Source organism: Thamnophis elegans, chromosome 4, assembly GCF_009769535.1.
Source record: "Thamnophis elegans isolate rThaEle1 chromosome 4, rThaEle1.pri, whole genome shotgun sequence".
Taxonomy (NCBI): Eukaryota; Metazoa; Chordata; class Lepidosauria; order Squamata; family Colubridae; genus Thamnophis; species Thamnophis elegans.
The window spans coordinates 99660768-99684754 of record NC_045544.1 but is presented as its reverse complement, the minus strand read 5'-3'; the positions used below and the strand labels follow the sequence as shown (position 1 = coordinate 99684754).

General features: G+C 34.2%; 1 protein-coding gene across 1 annotated transcript in view; it reads right to left on the bottom strand.

Moving 5' to 3' along the window:
- Positions 1-3411: 3411 nt before the first annotated feature.
- Positions 3412-23987, bottom strand: part of NPHP1 (nephrocystin 1) — a 30754-nt gene continuing 10178 nt past the window's right edge. Inside the window, 13 exon segments of the mRNA XM_032214907.1 lie at positions 3412-3935; positions 7238-7282; positions 8315-8388; positions 11189-11301; positions 12367-12466; positions 12998-13074; positions 18443-18476; positions 18479-18543; positions 19504-19594; positions 20081-20159; positions 21501-21545; positions 21547-21590; positions 21593-21629. Coding sequence (XP_032070798.1) covers positions 3657-3935; positions 7238-7282; positions 8315-8388; positions 11189-11301; positions 12367-12466; positions 12998-13074; positions 18443-18476; positions 18479-18543; positions 19504-19594; positions 20081-20159; positions 21501-21545; positions 21547-21590; positions 21593-21629 — 1083 coding nt within the window. The 3' untranslated portion in view covers positions 3412-3656.

Genomic DNA, 23987 nt, shown 5'->3' with positions numbered 1-23987 from the left:
TCCAACCTAAATGGGGGAATTTGGTAAGTCATCCCCAAAAACCTGACTATCCAACTGAGCCTCTTCTTTTAAAATCTCCAAAGAAGCAAGTTGTGTTTGTAATTTTAGGAAGTTACTCGTAATATTAAGCTCAATTTTTCCTTGATTTCTCAGTATTTATGCCCTGCTGCTTCAAAAGAGAACAGCTTTTGTTTTCCCTTAAAATTATGTTTTGCACGCTAAATATGCTCCACTCATAGAACATGCTTGCAAGTCCTCATCTCATTCTACAGCTCTTCTCTCTGACTCCCTCTAACTTCTTCACATATCTTTTGAAATATAGTACAGAGAACTATACACAGCATACAAATGCAATCTAGCCAGTGCTAAATAAAATCGAGTTATTGCTTTCTTACCTGTGTTCTTCTCTTGCACTGTAAAATCTCTGAATTAGTTGGGCTATGTGACCACTCCTCCAGCAGAAAATATTAAAAATCAAGGGTATTTTTAAAGTGCTTATTTTGGAAGGTTTTGCTGCTTAAGAGCTACTTACAAGTGAGCGTAACTGCTAGAAGCCAACAGGGAGGGGTAGCAATAGTTCCACAGAACAGGCAGAAAGAGGAAGAACCTAAAACCTGCTGTGGAATTGATGCCTGTTGTGTTGTTTGTTCTGAAATCAATAGACAAGGAATGTTCTTGAGTAACAATCATATGGCTAGCTTTGAACTCATGTAATCACTGTTGTAAAGAATGCAATCTGTCTCTGGCTCTTACATGGTCTTTCTTTTTAATGGGGAGCAGGAAGTAACAGGGAATTGTTTGTACTACATTTTTGAGCATCTTTCGCCAACCTTCAACTAATGCAAAGAAAGAAGATGCCACCAAGTGGGCATGGGAATACACTGTAAAAGAACCATGAAACATAATTTCACTTGTACAATCTTTCCCAAAGAGTGGGTAAATAATCACTGGTTACTGAACCACAGTAATAGAGACTTGGTTGTTTTCCCTGCTAGTAACTGTCCTCATATTGCTGATCAAAAGCTTGTTTTTAATTCCAATGAAAATGAAATTGAACCTCATGCCAAGAAGTTGATGTTATTTTGTTTCACCACATTCTTTTATTTTTCTGAGCATTTTCTCCTTAGGATAGCTCGTAGTGAAAGCCTAGTAACTACATACTGAATTATTCTCAATGTTTTAACTATGAATGTTTGTGTTCTTCAAACAAGGATTGCTATGAAGTTTGATTTATTGGCTGGAACACATTAGAACAGGTACCATTCTTCTATATTTTTGAGAATAGTATAAACATTTGAAATAAAATAAACAGATGTCCTTCATCTATACTCATCAGATGTAAACACTCTATAAATCTACTTTGCTGTAACTGTTTACAAGCCATTGATTTTCCGTAGACAAAGATATACCCAGAATAGATGTTTTGCATAAATGCATTAGAAATTATGCTTCCCTTCAATAAATATATACAGACACACCCATACAGAGAAAAAACATGCACAAGAAATACTATAAATCTGCCTGCTCATTTTCTACATGTTTCTGGTCTGAGAGGAAGATAAATACACAGTAAAGTGCTTAGCCTAAAGTATGTTTGATTATATACATATTTTAACTTTATAGTTTGAGGCAAGGAACTTAAGCCTATTAATTTAACAGCAACCTATTTTCTAACTATTTTAAGGGCAGCACCAACATGTTTAGTTGAACTAATTCCATTGTCTTGCTGTTAATTAATTGGGAACACATCCAAAAATATGAGTACTCCCAGCTAGCCTTGTTGAACCAGTTTCTTCTCTACAGCTATATTTCTGCTTCGGGATTATTATGCAAATTAAGAAAGGCAATTGTCATTGAATTTTGTGAGATCTGATCCTGGAGATCAGGGCAAAATCCAATGGTGAGTTTCGGAAAGAGGTTTATAGGTAGGATAATGAAAATGAAGCGATTTCCCCTCTCTCCTCTAAACCAAGGGTCCCCAACCCCTCGGCTGCAGCCCACTACCAGGCAGCATCCCATTCAGAACTGGGCTATACAAGTGGTGGGCGCTAACACTAGCAGCATCACTTGCAGAAATGGAGCTGGGCGTGTTCACGCCTGCCCCTCACACAGAACCATTCCCCTCTTTCCCCACCCCCACTTCTGCTGGGCTGCCCAGCCGGAAAGATTGGGGACTGCTGCTCTAAACCTTTCAACCAGTATGTGCTTCAAGATGTACTCCATTGGGTCTTTCAAATTTTGAGACAAAACTTTCAAAAATGCTTTTAAGCCTTCAAGAAAAGAGAAGAAGAAAGCCTCTATGGACATTGAATTAAAGTTGAATTCCACGCTATATGGGAGGCTTTCTGAGGTGGCCCACACGGCAAACCAGTCTCATTCCATTCTCAAAAGGCTACACCAGTATCTTTGCTTATCATTCTGGAATAATATATTCTGGAAGCAATAACTTAACAACATAGATATCAGTCAAGTCTACTTCCATCCTACTAAGAAGCAATGGGAATATAGGTAGTTCTCATTATCAACCACAATTGGGATGGCAAATTGGTATTAAACAAAACAGTCACTATATGATCTTACTTTAATTTTCCTTTGCTTTACATATACATGTATGTATGTATGTGTGTTTGTGTGTGTGTATACACACACACACACACACACACAATGTATGTATGTATGTATGTATGTATGTATGTATAGATAGATAGATAGATAGATAGATAGATAGATAGATAGATAGATAGATAGATAGATAGATAGATAGGATAGGATAGATATAGATACACACACACACACACACACACATATGTCATAAATACAAGAATTGGCCACAAAGTTACTTTTTCATTACTACTGCAATGGTTGCTATATGAGGCAGTCACTAAGTTAGAACTATCTGTATCAATTGTGAAACTGTAGATCTTTTAATCAAATTCCAAGAGAATTTTCAGTCACATGTTGGCAAAAATGGCAACAAATTACCTTTGGCTTATTATTCAGGATATCAGCACAATATGGATCTGTCAAAGCTTTGAATCTGGTATGCATACTTAAATAATTCAAACTTTAGGATAAACTGACATTATTTTTATAACAGAGACATATTAATAAATTGCCACACTCTTGCATTTTTCAGATTTTGCTGGTAACTAAACATCATCTTCAATTAAATCCATTTACTAATAATCATAAACATTTACGTTATAGGCATGTTCAGTTCATATACGTTCAAAGCAATGTCTGTAACAGATTCAATTCTGATATGTATTTAAAGTGATTTTTAAGATTTACTATAATTTCTGACATTACTCATTTGTCTCACATTCAATGTTAGTTGGTTAAATACCAACATTCATCAAATGAAATTTGCTTAATTTAAAAAATATAAAGGAAACAGGAAAATAGCTCCATGAAAAAAGATAAAAACACGATAGATTATATTTAGGATACATTTACTTTCTTCATAAATATACAAATCAATGACCAACATGATAGTGTTTTTTAAAAAAAAGTTTATCAATACATTGCATTTATGAATTTGGGATAAAAGTTTTAGTCAAATGATAAAAATACAACATATCGGAACACATTATCAGTTCTATTTAATTAGTTTGTGTTGGCTTGGCAATTGGTAGATGAATAGCCACAAATGTCTTTCATATTAGAGGACTATTTTTTCTAGCCTCTCCTAAAAAGTCATATGCCGTTTCCATGACATCAAAAGCTTTGTGAGGGCTTTCCAATGATAGCAGAGAAGATAGACTGCCCCCTCCTTCTCGATTTTTCTTCAGGAATTCAGCTATTATTCTCCAGCGAGTACCTTCAGATTCTTCTTCTGCCCACTTGTATTCTGGGAGTGACACAGACTGAAGAAGCGGATAGACGGTGTCATGGTACACCAGGACAAACACTGATTTCAGAAATTCCTGGTCTCTCTAATTAGGAGGAAGAGGAAGCAGAATATTTAAAATGTACTGTTCCCTGATGGCATCCTAAAACTTTCTATTTTTTGCCTTAAAATCATCACTCTTTATCTGATGATACTGCATTAGAAATAACCCATTTTTATATCATATATTACATAAATGTTTGAAAATCAATGGGAAGCAGGTCTTGTGCTTTTTTCAAGTTTACATCTATAAAAACTGGCTAGTTCTGACAAATGACAAATGAAAGATAAATTATCCTTAATTACCCAGTTTTTGAAATGTGAATGGTAAAGAAGCTGAGCCTCAAAGAACTTATTTGCTAAAGGTAGTAAATTAGATTACAATAAGACAAGAATAACCCTTTTCTCCTTCATTTTTACTGACATTACAACCACTGGTAGTTCAACTCACCAAGGTAATAGAATATTACGAATTACACAAAAACACACATTGAAATTATTTGATGTTGATATTGTTCTTACAATTGTTCAGCATAACGCCACTTTAACATTATGTTTTGTGTCAGGTTATTGGATTAATAAAAAAAAAAAACCTCAACTGCTTATATGGAAATTGGACAAAAAAAGAAAACAATGTCCATGCCAAAAACCTAGATTTAACACTGATAATAAGAAGGTAAACAAGGAACAATAAAGATTTATTCAAGAATAATTATTTGCCAACTTGCAAAAATATTATTGATATTCTCAGAAGAAAGAAACTAAAATTATTCCAATTAGAAAGAACTAGAGCCACCAAATGAATATTCCATCACAGTGTGACTTCCTTTTTCAAATGATTCCAGTTGTCATTGAGAATAAGTTACTAAATAACTGGAATAGACATGAATTATATATGGCCTGACAAAACACTAAGAACCTTCAGGACTTAGGAGAACAAGGTGGTGTTGCAAACCCAAACTATATTATCATGACAGCTATTTAATATGGATTTCAGAAAGATCATGTCTTATATAGTTCTATCACCCTTATAGAAGGGCAGGTCTTCCAAAGGGGCTGGCTGCATGGATATATCTGAACTATATACAACAGGAAAAAAATCATGTAATAGGATATGTAATGTTAAGTAATCTACTGGATATTTGAGATAAACACAGCAAAAGAGTAAGTACGGGCTTTCCCCTTCTTGCGCCATTATTAAATGTTTATTTTCATGAAGATGAATATACTAAGGCAATAATGGCTAACCTTTTTCCCTTCGCGTGCTGAAATCACACAATAATGCACAATGTACCCTGCACCCTTGTGCATTGTTATTTTTTTTAAAAAGAGAAAAACTTGATTTTTCTCTCTGCTCCTTGCTTGGAAAAAAATTCACCATTCTAAAAAAAAATGATCAAGAAGTTATTTTTCTAGAAAATGCTAAAAATATACTCAAGAGTCTGGATCTCTTTTTATATGTTATAGTTGTGTTGTAACGCTGAATAATATGGAAAATCACAATTGTAAGGAACAAATTAAGAGATAAAGTCATAATTCCATTGTAACATGAGATATTCTTATTATATTTTACTATACTGTCCCTTTAAAATACACAGAATGAGTATTGTATATGCTAATAGTTGAAAGAATTTCATATGTGTTTTATTGCAAAAGACATTTGATTTACTCTTTGGAAGAAGGGCTAATTAATTTGTGGAAGTTTGCTTTGATGTTCAGATTAGTTTCTTATATAAAAAGTAAATCTGATGCAGAATTTAATTCTAATTGAAAATGATTCTTGAATTATGTTATATATGGATCTGTCACACATCTGAAATGTGGATTTTCTTATCTATAGAATTATATATTACTCCGATTTATAACTTTCAGTGTTGATCTAATGTAGTTACTGTTTATAGTTTTGTCAGTGATTAATACTGTGTTAACCAAACATGTTCAATTCAAAGTCGAACAGGAATAATTATCCATATTTTATTTCCTGTTTTTCACATGCTCAATATTTTTCTTGCTTATATTTTTTCTACTTCAATTCTCTCAAAACATTAAATCAAATTTCAAATTCAAAAATAAGAATGGGAATAATGAAAAGAAGTGGAAGGAGGAAGACAGCCCTAACCCAAAATAGATACCTATGATGAGTCTTATCTTTATTTTTAATACTTCCTATCATAACAGAGTAATGCTCTATCTTTAATTAAAGTAAAACCATAACAGTAGATACCCTTATAAATTAAGGGTAAGTTCTTCCTATTCATATAATTAATCATAGTCAATTAAATCATCAATCTAACATTTGTATCACTTCTGCCTTCTACCATCTTGCCTTGTCAGATTACAAGTGCAGCTGGAAAAAAGAAAGACGTAACTTGAATTTGAACTTCTTGATCAGGTCCCACTATGTTCCTCCCTAAAGTAGGCAACTTTTTTCTTTTCATACCTTGTAAGGTAAGATAAAGGTTCCCCTCACACATAAGTGCTAGTCGCTCCCAACTCTAGGGGGCAGTGTTCATCCCGTTTCAAAGCCAAAGAGCCAGAGCTGTCTAAAGACGTCTCCGTGGTCATGTAGCTGGCACGACTAATCAGCAAAGGGGCACAACGCTGTTACCTTCCCACCAAAGATGGTCCCTATTTTTCTACTTGTATTTTTTACATGCTTTCGAACTGCTAGGTTGGCAGAAGCTGGGACAAGTAACGGGAGCTCACTCCATTACGCGGCATTAGGGATTCGAACCACTGAACTGCTGACCTTTCTGATCAACAAGCTCAGCGTCTTAGCCACTGAGCCACCATGTCCCACTTCATACCTTGTACTTATACTTAACTTTAAAAGAGAGAAAACAAAAAATGCAGAAAAGGAACGAGAAGGAAACTGAGAAATTTAAAAATGCAGCATGAAAATTAACAGCAACACCATCATCGTAGGTTGGGATATTAGAATAGATTCTATACTAATCAGTTTACAATAAAAACAGCTGAATGAGAGGGCCAAACTAAATTTTTGGCTACTGTAATCATTGAAAACAATTTAGAGCTGTGCTGCAATATACTGCAGAAAAGACCACTTACAGTTAAAGTCAAAGCTACTCAAACATAAAGATTTGCTGGACAAGGCACTAAGGGCTTCTGGAAAAATTGCTTGCACATAATGCACAATTTCTGCAGGATTCTTCCTATCAAGAAGCTTGATAGGGGTATGGATAGTGGGAAAAGGGCGGTTCCCTGAATGAGCAGAAGACAGGAGTATAGCTGTAGTGTTCTTCATTTGGAAGTTTTCTGCGCAATGGGACATAGGGTCACAATTTCATTATATCTTTAAAGTATTGTCTTCCTATTGAAAAAGCTTACCTTTTCTGATCTCTTTAGTGTACTTTCTTTCTCTGCCCAGGAACTCTAAAAATAATAAATTTCAAGACTTTATAGACAGTTGTCCAATTTTCAGTGTTTGTATATCAGTACAGAGAAATTAGGACTGTGGGTATGTAATTCTTTGTGGTTTGTTGTTTTTTGCATTACACCAACAGAAAGTTGGGATTTATCACAGGAGTTTCAAATACTGAAAAAAAAATGCTCTTCCAAAACCTTTTGAAAAGCTCAAAGAAAGAAAAGGCCCTAGTTTCCGATTTACTATAACAGATATGAGGTGAGTGTAGTTCCTCAAAATATAATTCAGAACTGTATTTCGAATTCTAATTCACTGATATATTCTTTTAAAAAAAAGATCTAAAGTTCTTAACAAAATTCCATTAATGGGAAATATCTGTTACATACTTGTGTTATATCCAAGTAGAAAGTGATTTCTACCAGTCCCTCTATTTCTCCTGAAAAACTGCATTACAGAACTCTATAAAATTTTTAAAAAATCAATTTCCATTTTAGTGGTAATCTTCCTAGACTGCATTTCTTTTCATTAATAAGTGTACCATTTTGAATGTATTTGAATCACTGAGAATTGGACAGCGTATAAATAAATTATTAAATTGTTTTCCCATCTAGCGCTATCAAAATACGCTCTCTTAATCTATTGTCCTTACTCCAGCTAGTCAGATACATTTTTCCAGGTTTTTCTCACTTGAAACAAATTTATATTCATATTCAATTTACATCATTGAGAAGTTACTAGAAATTATTCCTGCTATAATAAAATACTCAAAATTTAAAAGTTTCAGAGCTTTCATGTGAACAAGCCATACTCTTTTGTTGAATTCCAGCCCCTCCTAAGCCAACCTTTCTAAATTCTTCAGGCATTTTCCTTCAACTTCTACATACTTTACTTCTATAATATTTCTTGAAATTTAGCATCATAGGAGTAGTGTCTCAGAACTGTTGATAGAAATATGTAAAGGAACTGAAACCTGTCATGTTAGTAATACATTTAATCTGAATTCTATTTTCAGTTCTAGCAATGCGATACATTTTACCTACCCTAAGTGCATCCATAATATCAGGCTGTTCCATGAGTTTAGGAAAAGTTGCCAAAATCGGATTGCTGATCAAATCTGCAAGGGGAACCAAAACATATATTTATATGGCTTTCAATGACATTTTACTGCATGTATGACAGAGGAAATTTAAAGAAAACTATAAGCATTATCCTTATTTAAAGGGGTCCTCGCAAGCCCAGTACAGGCTATATGTGAACGAGGAAGACCAGGGAGGGCTTGGGTGGTTCAGCAGAGGCCACACACAGGTGGAGACATGAGGTGTAAGGGGGAACAACTTACTAGAGCAGAGCAACTTGTAACCTTCCCTGCTTAGTTTCCCCATTGACTTTGCTTGTAGGAAGATTACAAATGACAATCATTTGTAGCTCCCTGCAACACTGCAATTATATAATGGACATCCAAACATCTGCATTGTGATCACATGACCACAAGAGCGCTATGAGAGCTTGAGCTTCAGGGACCAATTGTATGTCCATTTTTTCAGTGCCACCATTAACTTTGAAAATTGCTGAACAAATAGACCTATGCCAAAGAGTACTTTTATATCACTAAATGGGCTGCCTAACTCTATTGATCTACAAAATGAATGAATTTCATTTCAATAATCTTATTTGTAGTTCTTGATTAATAGGAAAACCATTATCCTTTAGTGTACGCACCAATGGTGGGTTGCCAATTTTTTTTACTGCTAGTTCAGGTGTACTCCTGCGCGCGCATGCGCAGAAGCATCAAGGAAGGTGGCAGAGCCCCCCCTACTGCTACTACCGGTTTGCCTGATCCAAGCTGAACCAGCAGCAACCCACCTCTGGTGTGCATTTTTTCAAATAATTCTTAATTTAAAAAATATATCCAAGCATTTGTACTCTATATTTTATTAACACAGTTGTCATGGTTCCAAGTAACACCCCCAACGAAAGAAAACTTATATACTTCTAAAATTACTGATATTAAAAAAGCTGCATAAAACTGAGTATGTTGGGAAATATTATCTAAAAAATTAAAATGGATGGAAATTAGATAGGATTGACCCATAACTGAAGGCACAGTATATACGAGTCACCTGAGAACAAAAAGGAAAAGTCCCCCATTCCTAATATAAAAAACAAAACAGAGCAAATATTGACAACTTTTACTAGGCTAAGCAGGTAAATTGAATGAATGGTTTTATTCATAAGCTGTAGTCTCTAGATTGCTTGTTCTAGGGCATGGGTGTCAAACTCCACATGTCACGTTGCCATTATGTGAAGTTTCCTGATGTTTTTCCCTTTCATGAAGCTGGAGTGGGCATGGCGTGAGCCTGACGTATCTGGTCCACAGGCCGCCAGTTTGACACCCCTGTTCTAGAGTAACTTTATGCAACTTTAGGTGACATAAAAAAGTGCATTTTGAACTTAGAATCAGAAATTTAACTCTAATCAAAACAAAAGGCAATAAAATATGGGGTTAAATCTCTACCTATTCATGGATTTAATTAATTTTCCAGAATTAGCTGTCATAGCTTTTCCTCCTCGCAAGGGGTTAATACATCCCATTCTCCCATTAAACCCACGGGTGCTAAACCTGATCACCTGATGTATCATAATTTTTCACTTTACGGAGCCAGGGTGGGTGTGGCCTGTACGTGATACAATCAGCCCATGGGCTGCCAGTTTAACACCCCAGAATTAAGCAAAAGCATTGTTCAACTGCTGACCCTATGTAAAGAATTGGTGGTAGGTTATAGTTGACTTTATTGCAATATAATCCCAGTTTGTTCACCTAAATAACAGCAACTGGTAAAATAAGAACAATACTGACATATGCAGTATTTCATACTTGTAGTTCTGTGAAAAAAAAGACGATGAAAGAAAAGAATTGCTATACAATCATAAGAAACTCTCAACCTGCAAAAACAAATCCCTCCCCTGTCAAAATTGGTATATTGCATAATAAATGCTGAATCCATGGGCAAGAAAGACAAGTTATACGGTTTAGATGAAGGGCGGGGATTTTTTTTTTGTCTCAGTATTTCTAACACTTACCTTTATAGATACATTTTATTTAAAAAAATCAAGAAAAATAAATTCATTTCATTTTACATTATCATTATCATACCAAAAATGGATTTCAAACAGAAAAAAAAAGAAAGAAAAGACATTTCCAGAAAGTACACCATAATTACTAGGTGGTCCTCATCCACACTGCAAGATGCATATTTGATCCAGTCACTGACTTGAAATACATGTTTGATTTCAGCAGACTCAAAATATTCATGTTCTAGAAAAAAATGCGCTCTGGGATGGGAGACTCCGGGGGGAAATGCAACGTCATCCATATCAGCTACAAAGAACAAAGTTGCTAAGAACACTGAGATGGGATGGAGAGGCCAGCCAGGTATGTTGCACTTGAATTTTAGCAGAGTGGCAAGGCACTGGGCAATCAAGCAGATGAGTTACTGCAAAGGTCATGCAGAAGAAAAAAGTGGGGCACAACATTCACCCATAAGACACACCCTCTGGCATTTTTCAAAGGAAACCCAGAACAATTTAAAAGCTCTGGGCTTTAGTTCAGCCAGAGGCCAAGACCCACTTAAAGCAAACCAGTCAAAGCTCCAAGCCACAATCTGTATTATGCATAAAAACCACAGTTTTCAACAAATACAATACATTTTGTAAATATCTAGCTGAAGTTACAGTCACAACTTTATGTTACAACATTAAAAATAAAGGACCCTAACCAACTGAAAGCAAAAGAAATGTTTTATGAGGCTGCATGAAATATCACCAGGACATTTTTTTAGCTTGCAACTTCAATCCAAGCCCGAGTACTGAAAGTATTTGCTGTATTTTCTGCTCTTCAAAGATGCAACTCTTACCTGCATGTTGCACATTTGGTCTGTCTTTCAGGAGTACGTCACCAAGGATCTGACGATAAAACAATATGAGATGCATATAGCACATGCTGCCAATTAATACTTCTGGTAATAGGCTGGTTTAAAAAAATGAAAAGAAAATGCAACATTCATTTCAAGTGACATTTGGACATATCATAATATAAACATTATTTTTCTGAGCAGATCTGAATTATTGCTATGGCAATAATAGAGTAATTTTGGCATTAAACATAAAAACAACAAATGCAACTTTTAAAAAGCCCTTTTAATTTAGACAATTCCAAAGGAATTCGGTTAATCAAGATCTAACTATAATATAATGCTTTTTTCTAGACTACCCTTTGAAAAACATAAGCATTCTGCTCCCAATAAGGTAGGCAACATTAACATTTCTTTCAAGATGTTTAATTTCTTGTGCCTGAGAAAAGCTATCATCAAACATCATCAGGCTAGTATTGTTTATTAAAAGGAATTAGACTTCCATATTTTATTTTATTTTATTTAACGTATTTAGAGACCACTCATCTCCCTCAGAGCAATGCATGTCATCTAATCTAAGAAGGGCATTTGTTCTTGTACATATTGGTTTAAAACTGTAAATATGCAAATCTATTTACTAAGGACACTTTTTATTAAAATGTTTTAACTGTTCAATTAAATTGATTAATTAAACACAGTTGCCTTTTCTGCATTATAATAATTTGGCCTAATTTTATCATGGCAGCTTCCTCTGATACTGCTTTAAGATATCCCCACTCCTAAAAGTTTTACAACTATTAAAACAACAGCACCATTTTTCAGAGTTAGCAGAAGCTAGAGGAAAAAAACAGGCTACTTTAAGAAACAGAGAGTGATACTACACTCATGAATCATTTTTGAATATTTTAACTGTTTAATTTGCCCATTCTAATTGCTTTTGTACATTCAGTAACTTTGAGACAGTTTACATTTGATAACAAAAGACATTGTAATATTTTATATGTAATAATAGAGACAATTACATTCATTGCAGAGCTTTATTTCAAGTTATGAGACTTTCAACATGATCTGGGGGGGAAAAACCCAAAACTGATTTTAAAGGTGTGATATTGTAAGCATAACATAGGTATCTATTTTTGCACAGTAAAAGGTGAGCCACAAAATAACTAGTGCTCACTTACTTCAGTATGTCTTTCGATCTTGTGGTAATAGACCTCAATTTCACTAGAAGTTGTGGCTGTTTCCTCAATGTTATGATATGTTGAAAAACATTGCTGCTGGCTTTAGTAAAAGAAATAATACACTCAAACATACTGACAGAAGAATCCCAATCAATTGGGTTTTTTTTCACTATTTTCAACAATTTCTCAACCTAGTAACATATTTTATTCTGATTACATTATCTTCAGGCTTGTTTTGTTTTTAAATTATTCTAGTCATGTGTTTCAGCTGCTTCTACTGCTCTATAGATAGAATACCCTCACAAACACATCATACGGCTATTCTCTTCTTTCAAGAAATAACTTTAAATCACTCTTTTCCTCATGGTTTTTGCTGCTTGACATAACTTTGCATTTTCATCTACTCTTTACAAATGGTTCTATTTATTTCAATAATTTATTTTTTATCACCAATATTTCTTGGCGTTAAGCTATGTACAATTGGCAGATTTTGCTTCCAATTCCCATTTAATCTATGCTTACTGCCACATATAATGTTTCCAAAGCTAACAATAAAACACAGTAGGATTTCTGATTGTGTAAACTGAGACCTTTCATTTGCTTTTTTATATTATTATAAAATAAATTATACCTCTCCTTGAAATTGATGGGTCCACTTCTACCCTTTTTTCGTATGGAGTCCCACCATTCAAAAATAGCTCATATGTTCTGTAAAACATTTAAATAGAGATTTATAATACAGGGAAATATTAAATAATTCTTCTGTAACTTACATTTCTTCTGAATTAGCGCAGGATTAAAATTACAGGGGAAAATGCTGTTTTTTTTCTTGCACTAGGAAGACTTAATGAATTATGTTGGCATATACTTGAAGATTCCATAAACACAATTACCCTAACCATATCAAAGATTTTTAATTTTTAAAATCTCTTTTATGTAGCCACATAATATTCTCTTCTGGATACGTTGTATCACACACAGAATTAAACAATATCCGCATTGCATCCTTCCTCTGGCAGGCCAGAGCTTCCTTGGGACTATGAGGGAAAAAAGGAGATTCCTAAAATCTAGGTAGTGCTCTCAACTCACAAAAGCTATCTGAACTTGATTTTCAGAAATCTCCCATGCCTCTGCATCCCATTGTCTTCTCTGTTTAATATTTCATTTTTAAAACCTGTCACAGTCACACTAAACTCAAAAAGTTGGATTTAAGCCACTTTTTAATTTCCAAAGTAATTATTACACGGACATTTCCACTTGGCATGCAATACCTGCACAGTTCTCTAAATCATACCCTGAATCACCAGTTGAATTTTGAAAGGTATATCTGATGTCATATATACACCCCAAGTACATTTATGAGTGACATTTAAGGCAAAGCTCTTTTGAACTAAATGTACTTCTGTTTTATAATTCTAGTCTAGTCTATTTAGTTATGTGCTATTTGTACAGAAATAATTAATCTTATTATCATTTTTTATAAACATTCCTGGATTAAAAAAACTGGTTGTGACAAGGGAAACCTGCAGCTTTGATTTTATAAATCGGGTATAAAAGAAGAAAGTTCTTCTTTATTAGCTTCCTAATTCAGGAAAATTTGTGCTAGGTAATCAATTGACCTCAGTGATGAATTATCTATTTTTATCCTATTTCGTTGTATTTTTTGATAAATATGACAAACTGATTTTTAAGTTTAAAAGCTTTTAAAAAAATATTTATAATAATTAAATATGGATATATTAATGTATAAATGCCAATCTAATAATGAGACTGTGAATTATGTCAGTTAAAAAATGCCTGTTGTTATATTAGTGCTCCAAACTTGGTGGTAAATGGCAATGAATCAGTTTCTAGTATTCTGTAAAGTCTGTTTCTGGATTTAAGAGGAGCCACAAACTGAAATTTGTTTGTTAACTTCACCTTCTACTAGTCACATTCTGCAAGGGGGTAGTCAGAATTTATGTTTAAGTTGCGAGCAAGTAAAAAATAAAAAAATGGTCACTTTTATTGCACACACAAAATGATTTCCCTGGAAATATGGTAGTACTAAATTAAGCCAATTACAAAAAGACATTTCCTTCTCACAAAAAGCTCTTTACATGCGTAATAACTATTATTCTGGTTTTAGGCTTGTTGTTAATATAATGATACAGCATCCAGAAGCATAAGAAAAATGAATTATTAAAACTGTCAGATAAAAAAGAGAAAAATATTTCCATATTATAGAAACCTGTACAGAAAAAAAATTCATCAATTATAAATAGCAATAACAATAGCACTTAGATTTGTGTACTTCTCCATAGTGCTTCTACAAGATTCTCAGAACTGTTTACAGAGATAGTATATTACACCTAATAACCTAGGTCCTCATTTTATTGACCTTGGAAGGATGGAAGGCTGAGTCAACCTTGAGCCAGTCAGGCTCAAACTCCTGGCAGAGTTAGCCTGCAATATTGCACTCTAACCACTGCACCTCCATGGCTAAGTGGTGTATAAAACTATACACCAACACTTATACAGCAGTGCTTTTCTAGGAAGCAAATGACCTGGAGCAAGGAAAATTCATTGATATCATAGGTATTGGGCATTCCGAATCCACAGGCAGAATCCTGGACTTATATTGGGCCAGGACATAGGTGTCAAACTCACAGCGTCACGTTGCCATCATGTGTATTGTGATATTTTTCCCATTCGTGGTGCTGGGGTGGGCATGACCTGCACATGAGCATCTCGTCCGTGGCTGCCAGTTTGACACCCCTGGGCTAGGAATTCAGTTCTTTGTCAAGGAACCAAATGGCAAATATTACTTTTAGACTCTAAATAACCATCTCATTTTCCTAGAAACTATCAATATGGCATACAATAAATGTTATTATATTTATCTGAATACAGTTCTTTCTCCCAGAGAAGCCCATACCAATTAAATATATAAAAATAAAATAATCTAACATGTTTGATTGTAATATAGGCTTTTTCACACCATGCACTGTAATCAAAATATATAACTTCTATTGTGTGCTACCTGGAAGCAAGATCATAGAGCACAGAATTTCCTTTCCCAGCAATGGGAAACCTAATCCCTGTTGTATAGGAATGAACGTCTAAAGTGAAAGAATGTAATAAAAATTGTTTACAGACTTCAAGGCAGACCTCCCTTATTAGAACAATTAATAAGACAGATTGTTCCTGTATATCAAAAACATTGCTTAACACAAAGGAAAGTTTTATTTATGACTGCAGCCAATAATATAAAAATTAGGTATAAAACAATAATACAGGAAACTCTAAAAATAAGGAAATTATATTTATTTCCGTTGGCATGTTCTCAAACTGTATTATTTTACACTATTTCAAGCAAGATTAACAAGATTAACACCCTTAGAAACTATTAAAGGCTGCATGCCTATCACATGACATTATTAAAACGAGACCATGCAACACATGTTTACCACAAGCCTTAGAAAGAATGTATTTTGCTGCAATAACCAAGCCTAGCTCAGAGATCTCTGGTATGACAATTTCCCTGGACTGAGTTCATGGAATGCAGAAACCATCATCATATTTGGGTGGGAAAAGGAAATAATGACAAATTAGTCAGTTTTGGGGTGTGTGCATGTGTGCTTTAATTATACTGCATGTAAAAGAATACTAGATCAATTTGAGTGAAGCTCGTTCAATGGGCTTGTCAGAAGAAAACAGGATTGTGTTTTGATGTATCAGTCATCTTCATACTCGACAGAGGAAAACTGTATATATAAAACATCATTGAGTGAGTGACAAAGAAGAGCAAATAGAACTTGGTTAAGAGTTCAGTGGAAAAGGTCAAAGAAGAAGATGGAGATGGAGGGAACTGGTCTCAAGCTGCAGAGGGATATGAACAAGGGCAATACTACCAAGAAACTACACAGGAAACAGAAAAGGTAAAGTGTCTGTGGGGGGGGGGAGAGGGAATGGAGGGATATAATACAAAACACCAAACTGCCAAGTAGAACTTTTCTGCGGACCTTCAGAACAAAAGTCAGAGGCCCTCCAGTTGCTGATGGTTCTAGAACTCTGAACAGCAGCTGCTATTAGCAGCAATGTCTAAAGAAAATTACTGAGTAAGCTCTGCCAGAAATGGATTCCTGTTCTGCACTGAACAAGAGGAAGTGACAGATGGCAACACAATGGATTGAATCACTTATCTGTTGTCCTGATTTCATATCAAGACAGAGTGCACTAGAGTCATGCCAACAAAAAATCTGAATGATGTCTTTCTAGATTATAGATGTTTCAACCAGGAGACACACAGTAATAATGGGAAACTTCAACTATCTAGTATAAAAAAGTACAGAAATAGCCTTGAAGAGTATCAATAGCAATTATAAGGAAACATGAACTTAGATCTGGAAAACAGGAAAATATAAGAAAGAAATTCAAAATTACTCAACTTTACTTTTCTTTGGTATATGAGGGGGAAAATAGAAATGCTGTCAGGTTTGAAGAATCTTTTATTATAACTCATACAAATAGAATTCTATTATTTCTTGTGGCAAATGTTTCCTGACTTGATCTATCATAACTACATATTTGCTGAAAAATTACCTCAACCAAAATTCCTCTGTCATCTTGTTAACTTATTTCCCAAAAGGCTGAACTGAACAGAAATAAGGAAACTGGCTGTCCTAGATCTGTTCTCAATCTACAGTGATCAGCTGGCTAAGAAATAAAAGCAATGGGGACAGCAGGGGTAGCACTCTGCAAGACAGAAGAAAGGCAGAGATGGGGGAGGGGGAAAGATAAACAGGTAGGGTGAGTTGAAGTACACACTGCAGTCATAATGTGGATAGACTGCAAGCACCCAAATTTTAATCATATGAACATGGAACAAAACAGCAGTCATTACTTCCCATCATAATACATGGCTATACCTGTGATTTTTCAACACTATAATAATATTGAATGATCACTGAACAAACAGTCATTAAACAAAGATTATCTGTACCTCTAATTGAAAGTTCTGTTTAACTTCTACTAACCTTTTTCCTTATCCTGTCCCTTTTAGTCAGGTTCAAACCTTAGCACACTTTCAAAAATCAATCTGTTTTCTTCAACAAGAAATATATAAAGGTTAAGATTTCCCCGTGCACATACAGTGGAGCAAAGAAGTATTTAGTCAGCCACCAATTGTGCAAGTTCTCCCATTTAAAAAGATGAGAGAGGCTTGTAATTGACATCATAGGTAGACCTCAACTGATTGTCTGGATTTGTTTTCTCTTTTTGTCTCTCATAGTTGAGGTGCTCATCTCTGTTTTTTTCCTCCTCTTCAAGCCGAAGAGCCAGCACTGTCGAAGGCGGTCTCCGTGGTCATGTGACCAGCATGACTAAAAGCCAAACAATGTTACCTTCCTACCAAAGGTGGTCCCTATTTTTCTACTTGTATTTTTTACGTCCTTTCGAACTGCTAGGTGGCAGAAACTGGGACAAGTAACAGATCACTCCGTTACCCGGTGCTGGGATTCGAACCGCTGAACTGCCGACCTTCTGATTGACAATCTCAGTGTCTTAGCCACTGAGTTACTGCATTCCATAAGAAATATATAGTGTAAATCTAATTCAAGTGTAAACAATCCATCCAATATGAAGTGGGTATACAGTTTTCAAGTCTGTCATAATGTCTATAGCTTCATGGCCACAAATCTTCAGATCAATATTACTTTGTACACCAAAGGTTTTTTTCTGCTCATAAATTGCATTTGTTGCATTGATCTCTGTAAAGGAAAAATGCATATCTGCAAATACTTCAGAGTCTAATAGCAGGAAACAATTGAGGATTTTGTCATTCTTGGGCAAAAGTCTCCTCATATATAATATTAATTAGGAGATTCCCAGGGCACCTAAATAAAGCACAATTAGTTCCTCCGACTAATAACATGTACTTGTAACATTTGCAATCTGAATACTGGAATTTATGAATTTTTTCCACATCTGGCACATCTGGTACAGGACTACAAAAGAAAATCCAATGACATTTATCAATTGAACTGTCTTATTATTATGGCTCCATCTTTTTCCACTCATCACAAAGAAAACTTACTTGGAAGGAATTGGAAATCCACTTGAATCAAAAGTTTTAGAAATGCCCAGCCACAGCTTAATTCTCCTCTCTCACCTGTTGACTAGAAGAGAATGAGAATGAAGTTAGAAGGTATATCTGCAACACTTGCCCTATATTTATTTGTTGATGGCTACAACCCCAACCCCATTTAGCAGCCTTAAAGTATTCCCAGATTACTTCACTAAAAGTAGCAATGCAATTTCCTGATCTTTTTTGCCCAAAAGATATAAAATATGCCCATCCTGAATATTAGATTCACAATCTCCCTAAAGAAAGTTTGTATAAATCAATGATAGGCATCATACATATCAGTGCCAGCTTGTTATTCAATACATTAACCATGCAAAAAATCATGACCAAAGAGAAAAACTACTCAGGAGACTACTGGCTATTACTGTTAAGAAGGTAATCAAGCCTACATATTCAGACAGACCATTCATCACACTGTGCCACAAAGTGGTTTGTTTGGTTTTAGCATAGTGAGTTTTGTGAAGCGAACCAGTACGGAATGTAGACTGTGATGCTTAACACAAACCTATTTGTAACCTCACTGAAATCCCAAATGACTAGTCATTCTAGAAATAACGAAGTATCAGGTAGAGGGAGGTTTCACAAAACATTATAAACAGTATTTGATATTTCATAACCAACAAGAACAAAAGAGGTAATGAGGTTATCTTAATGATCATTATCATCACTTAATTTTTGTTTACATAGCTAGACTTTTTATTCTTTTTTTGTATCATTTTTATTTATTTTTTCTAAAAGCACTAAAGTCTAAGATGTTTAATATAAAGACAAGGCACATAAGAAACAAACTGGTTGACCATTCCATGAAAAGCATGACAAAGAACATATTAAAATGTACCTGCTCCAAAAGAAGTGGGTTTTTAAAAATACTGAAATCTATTCTTGTTTCATTCCTATGGATTATCATGCCAACTCTTGCTAATCCTTTTGCTTCTCCACCCAACATAGTCTCCTAATACAGTTTCATACACTGAGTCATCTCCATGGACTTACATTGTGGTAAGTGATTTCCAAGTTCAAACAATAGTCCAATGTCTGGAGATGGATTATTGGATCTAATGAAACAATCACCATCAAGAATACATGGTAAAATGCCACGACCTACAAACAAACAAACAAAATGATCTTTTAAATATTTTAAAAGTTCTGTATAAATTGTTCTCTGTAAACATTTCAAGAAGTTAATGGTCAAATTAAATCCTGGCTATAATTATTTTTTGACATATTGTAATTGTAGGTATTAGTGCTAATTGCCCAGCTCGGAGATGGGCTTTCAGCAGCCAATCCTCAATGTCTATTTTGTAGCTCCTCTGAGCCCTTCAGAATTGTACTATATATAATTAGTCTATATTATAATGTTTAGGCTCAGTCATCTTGAATATTGAAATAAGTTCTGATTTTTTTATGATTTAGTTTTCCATCTTCTGAATCAGAAATAAAACATAACTGGTATTTTTATAAAGATTCATAAGGGATTATCATCACAGAGTAATATGAACATTTATAAATACAGACTACAATACTCCCACTCTTGCTTTACCTCCTCTGGATATACTTTATCACATCTATCTATAGTATACTGTATACTTACCCTTGGAGAAAAGGTCCCTGTTTTGGGGTTTTTTGGTTGCCATGTAGCTCTTACTGTATGAATGTTGCTCAAAATCTAGAATAAGATAAAGCAAGGGGAAGAACCACTAAATTAATAGTGCATCTAAAACAATGTAGTTATAAGGGGAAATATAACATAAATCAAGATAAAACTGCTGGCAAAGAGAATATAGCTGTCCCTATTTAAAGTTATTAGAAAGATTTAAGTAGACCACTGTTTATGATTTTGAACATTGTAAGAATGAATTTGAATATTTCAATTGTATTCAAATAATGAACGTATTTCTAAAATGTTTAAACTTTCATTGAAATTTGAAACAGAAGAACAAGTGAAAAATATATGATAAACATTTTAGTTAAATGGATCAAGTAGAAATGTATATGATAAAAAGGACTAAAATGTACATTATGTTACAATTTTAGAGAGAAAATGATCTGTACCTTGGTATATGGTCAACGGAGAAATGTCTACCAATTTATAAAGGCCCAATTTATATTGGAAATGTGAAAAGAAAGGACGCCATGTTTATGTTTGGTGGATGTATAAAAGAGCCAGAAAACTTTGGATTCATACACTAATTCAAGGGATTTTAAACATTAATGTACAACTGAAATCAAGGTTTAATTGGGATTGATAAACAAACAATTGGAAGAAGTATGGAACTATGTTTTTCTGTTTGATTAAGAGCAACAGCATATTGTATGCAGGAGGATGGAACAAACTCGGCATATCCATAATGGAGAAATAGTTGGTGAAGATAATAGAACTTGCCAAGATGGCTAATTGAATTATTTGAAAAGACAACATCTGTGTTTATTACTGACTAGAAACCCCTTACCAACTTTTTACATAAAACAGAAAAAAATGAATTTATGATTATAGTTTGATGATTAGCCAGGATAGATTATAGAAAGAAGAGAGTTATGGTATATCATAGAGTAAGAAGTAAATTTATATTTGTATTTATAATTGATGTAAAGAAGTTTGGAAAATACTTAGGATATCCTTTTTATTTATATTATTTTTTTACACTGTTAGCTTGCTCTTTTATTCTTTTTCTTACTTTATATAGTTTTTTAATCTTCCTTTTAAAAAATCTGTATTAAAATAAAATAATGAGGTGATAGTAAAGAAATCACTCCAATTATTTTCAGTATGGTTTAGAGTATCCAGCTTTCATTATCAGTTCAGTGAATTAGGAGAATGATAATGTGGTAAAAGATCCTTTCAATGATTTTTATAGTCAGGTGAATCTCTTGATGGATATTTAACTATATAAAGAGTGTCAAATCAGTCACTCAAAACTCTAATAGAAAGAAAGATTTAAATCTACTCAATGTAACATTCTAACAGTAACATTTACGGGGAAAAAACTGGTAAACATGTTGAACCTACTTGGTTGCCATCAAAAAGGCAAAGTCGGATATGTCTACTGAGGACCCTGTATACTAATGCTAGGAAAAGGAATGCTTTTGCAGTTCCATAAGTCATAACTAGTGATATCCGAGTTGGCCTTGGCTGACTCTGAAACAGATAAAATAGAAACAAACCTTTAAAATAATTGAAAAAAATAGAAGCGTTGAGTAATTGTATTATTTGTTTAAAAGATATACATATAATCTTATAGAATATGCTTATATAGCCACTCCTTTTTACCAATTCTATTAATGCTAATAAATATAATAGTAACTAATGGTAATGGTAAAATGAAATGGTAAATTTCATTTTCTGTCTAGTATGCCCATTTATGACCAAATTTCATGCACCTGACAACAGAAACATTCCATATTGAACCTGATTAAGATGTGGTCAGTTATAGGCAGCAGTGACAGTCAACTGGAGAGTTCTAATTAGCTAATTAACGTCACAGAGCTGAGCCTGTTAACTTGCAGTTACACTAGGGAACTGCAGCTCAGGAAAAAATGCTTGTTTAAGGAATCTATTTCCCCATCTGGTTGAAACTTCTAAAGACTGAACCACTTTTTTCCTTTTCAAAAAAAGACATGCAAAATTGGAATTACAATACAATACAATAGCAGAATTGGAAGGGATCTTGGAAGGTCTTCTAATCCAACCCCCTGCCTAGGCTGGAAACCCTATACCGTTTCAGTCAAATGGATATCCAACATCTTCTTAAAAACTTCCAGTGTTGGGGCATTCACAACTTCTGGAAGCAAGCTGTTCCACTGATTAATTGTTCTAACTGTCAGGAAATTCTCCTCAGTTCTAAGTTGCTTCTCTCCTTGATTAGTTTCCACCCATTGCTTCTGTTCTACCCTCAGGTGCCTTGGAGAATAGTTTGTCTCCCTCTTCTTTGTGGCAACCCTGAGATATTGGAACACTGCTATCATGTCTCCCCTAGTCCTTCTTTTGGACTATAGTTGTTTAAGCGTCCTTCATCATAAAATATATCAAAATTAATACATAACCACATACTGGCCTTTCAATTACTATTTCTAAAATCCTCCACTAACACTAAATCCTTACGTCCTATTCTAGCTAAACATCCATAATATTTAATAACAAAGTTTTCTAATCCTCCTTTCCAAATCACTGTTTAAGGTGTTACATCCAGTTTCCTTATGTTATACCCATATCTATATATATGTTGTTATTCTTATCCCTCCTTTATTTGACTATATCCTGTATCATAACATTTTCCTCCTAATAATCAAAACTTTAACTGTATCTAACTTATTTCTTTTTTATTATTATTAACCTTTAATATAATCCAAAGGGATTTCTAATCTCCTTGCATGGGTACCATTCAATATTCATATCCAATTATACTCATCATAACACATAACACATTGTATAAATTAGTAACATTATCAATTATTATTTAAACTATATCTATTGTCAATAAATTTCACTAAGTTTAACTAGTTTTAAATTATATTCTTCCCTCTATCAACCTGTATCTTTTCAATAGTAAAACAGTCTCATATCTTCTGCCATTTGTGGTCCTCTAATCATCTCCTTGATCAACTTTGTATGGACTCCTCTTAGCAACTCCTTGCTTGTAAGATCTCTCGTGTAATCTTGATGCCCTTCTTCTGTTTCCTTAAGTCAGCTTATCTTTGATTGTCAGTAGTGTTATCAATGCTGTTGCTAATAAAAATTTTATCTTTAAATCCAGATTCTTTGGGGGTTTTTTTTCTTCCGTATCTTGTCCTCTGGGATAGATTCCCCTCCATTTAATTCCTCTTTCAGTATTCCACTTTCAATTTTCAGAAACAACCAATCACCATAAATATCAGCAAATTTAATCTCTTTATATTCATTTTCCACTTCAATTTTTTGAGTTTTTAACCACCACGTTTTGCATTTGATAAACATCCTCAACTTCATATCATATTTTGCTGTTATATGCTCCTAAGTCTTCCAGCTTCTTCTCTATCCTCTCATCTGTATTTGATAATTTCTGTATTTCTGACAATATCTTTGCAAGCTTAAAATTTTCTGTTTGCTTTTGAAATTGTGCTATTCTCTCCAGCTAACAAACACAGCTGCTCTAGCTTGGCAAGGTTAAAATTAATATAGACACAAAAACGTTTTGTTTCACTTTTCTCTGGTTGAAGCTATACTTCAAAGGGACATCTGTGTGTTTCCCTTCTTATTCACTCTCTATAACCAAGCGGTGAGACCTGTAGTGCCAAGGCAAAACAATCAGTGAAGAAAAAAAGGTTCCATTTCCAATATACAAACTCCAATACACAAACTTCCAGCCTCGAGTAGCAGTGTTATTGTTGCAAATTTCCTTTATTTCTTTTGTATCTTTTTTGTATTTCAAGTTTAAAAAAGAGTCCAATTTTTAAATGGTTAGGAAAGAGGAATGGAATGGAAGAGGATAAATTTTTAGACAATAGGTTACAGAGAATA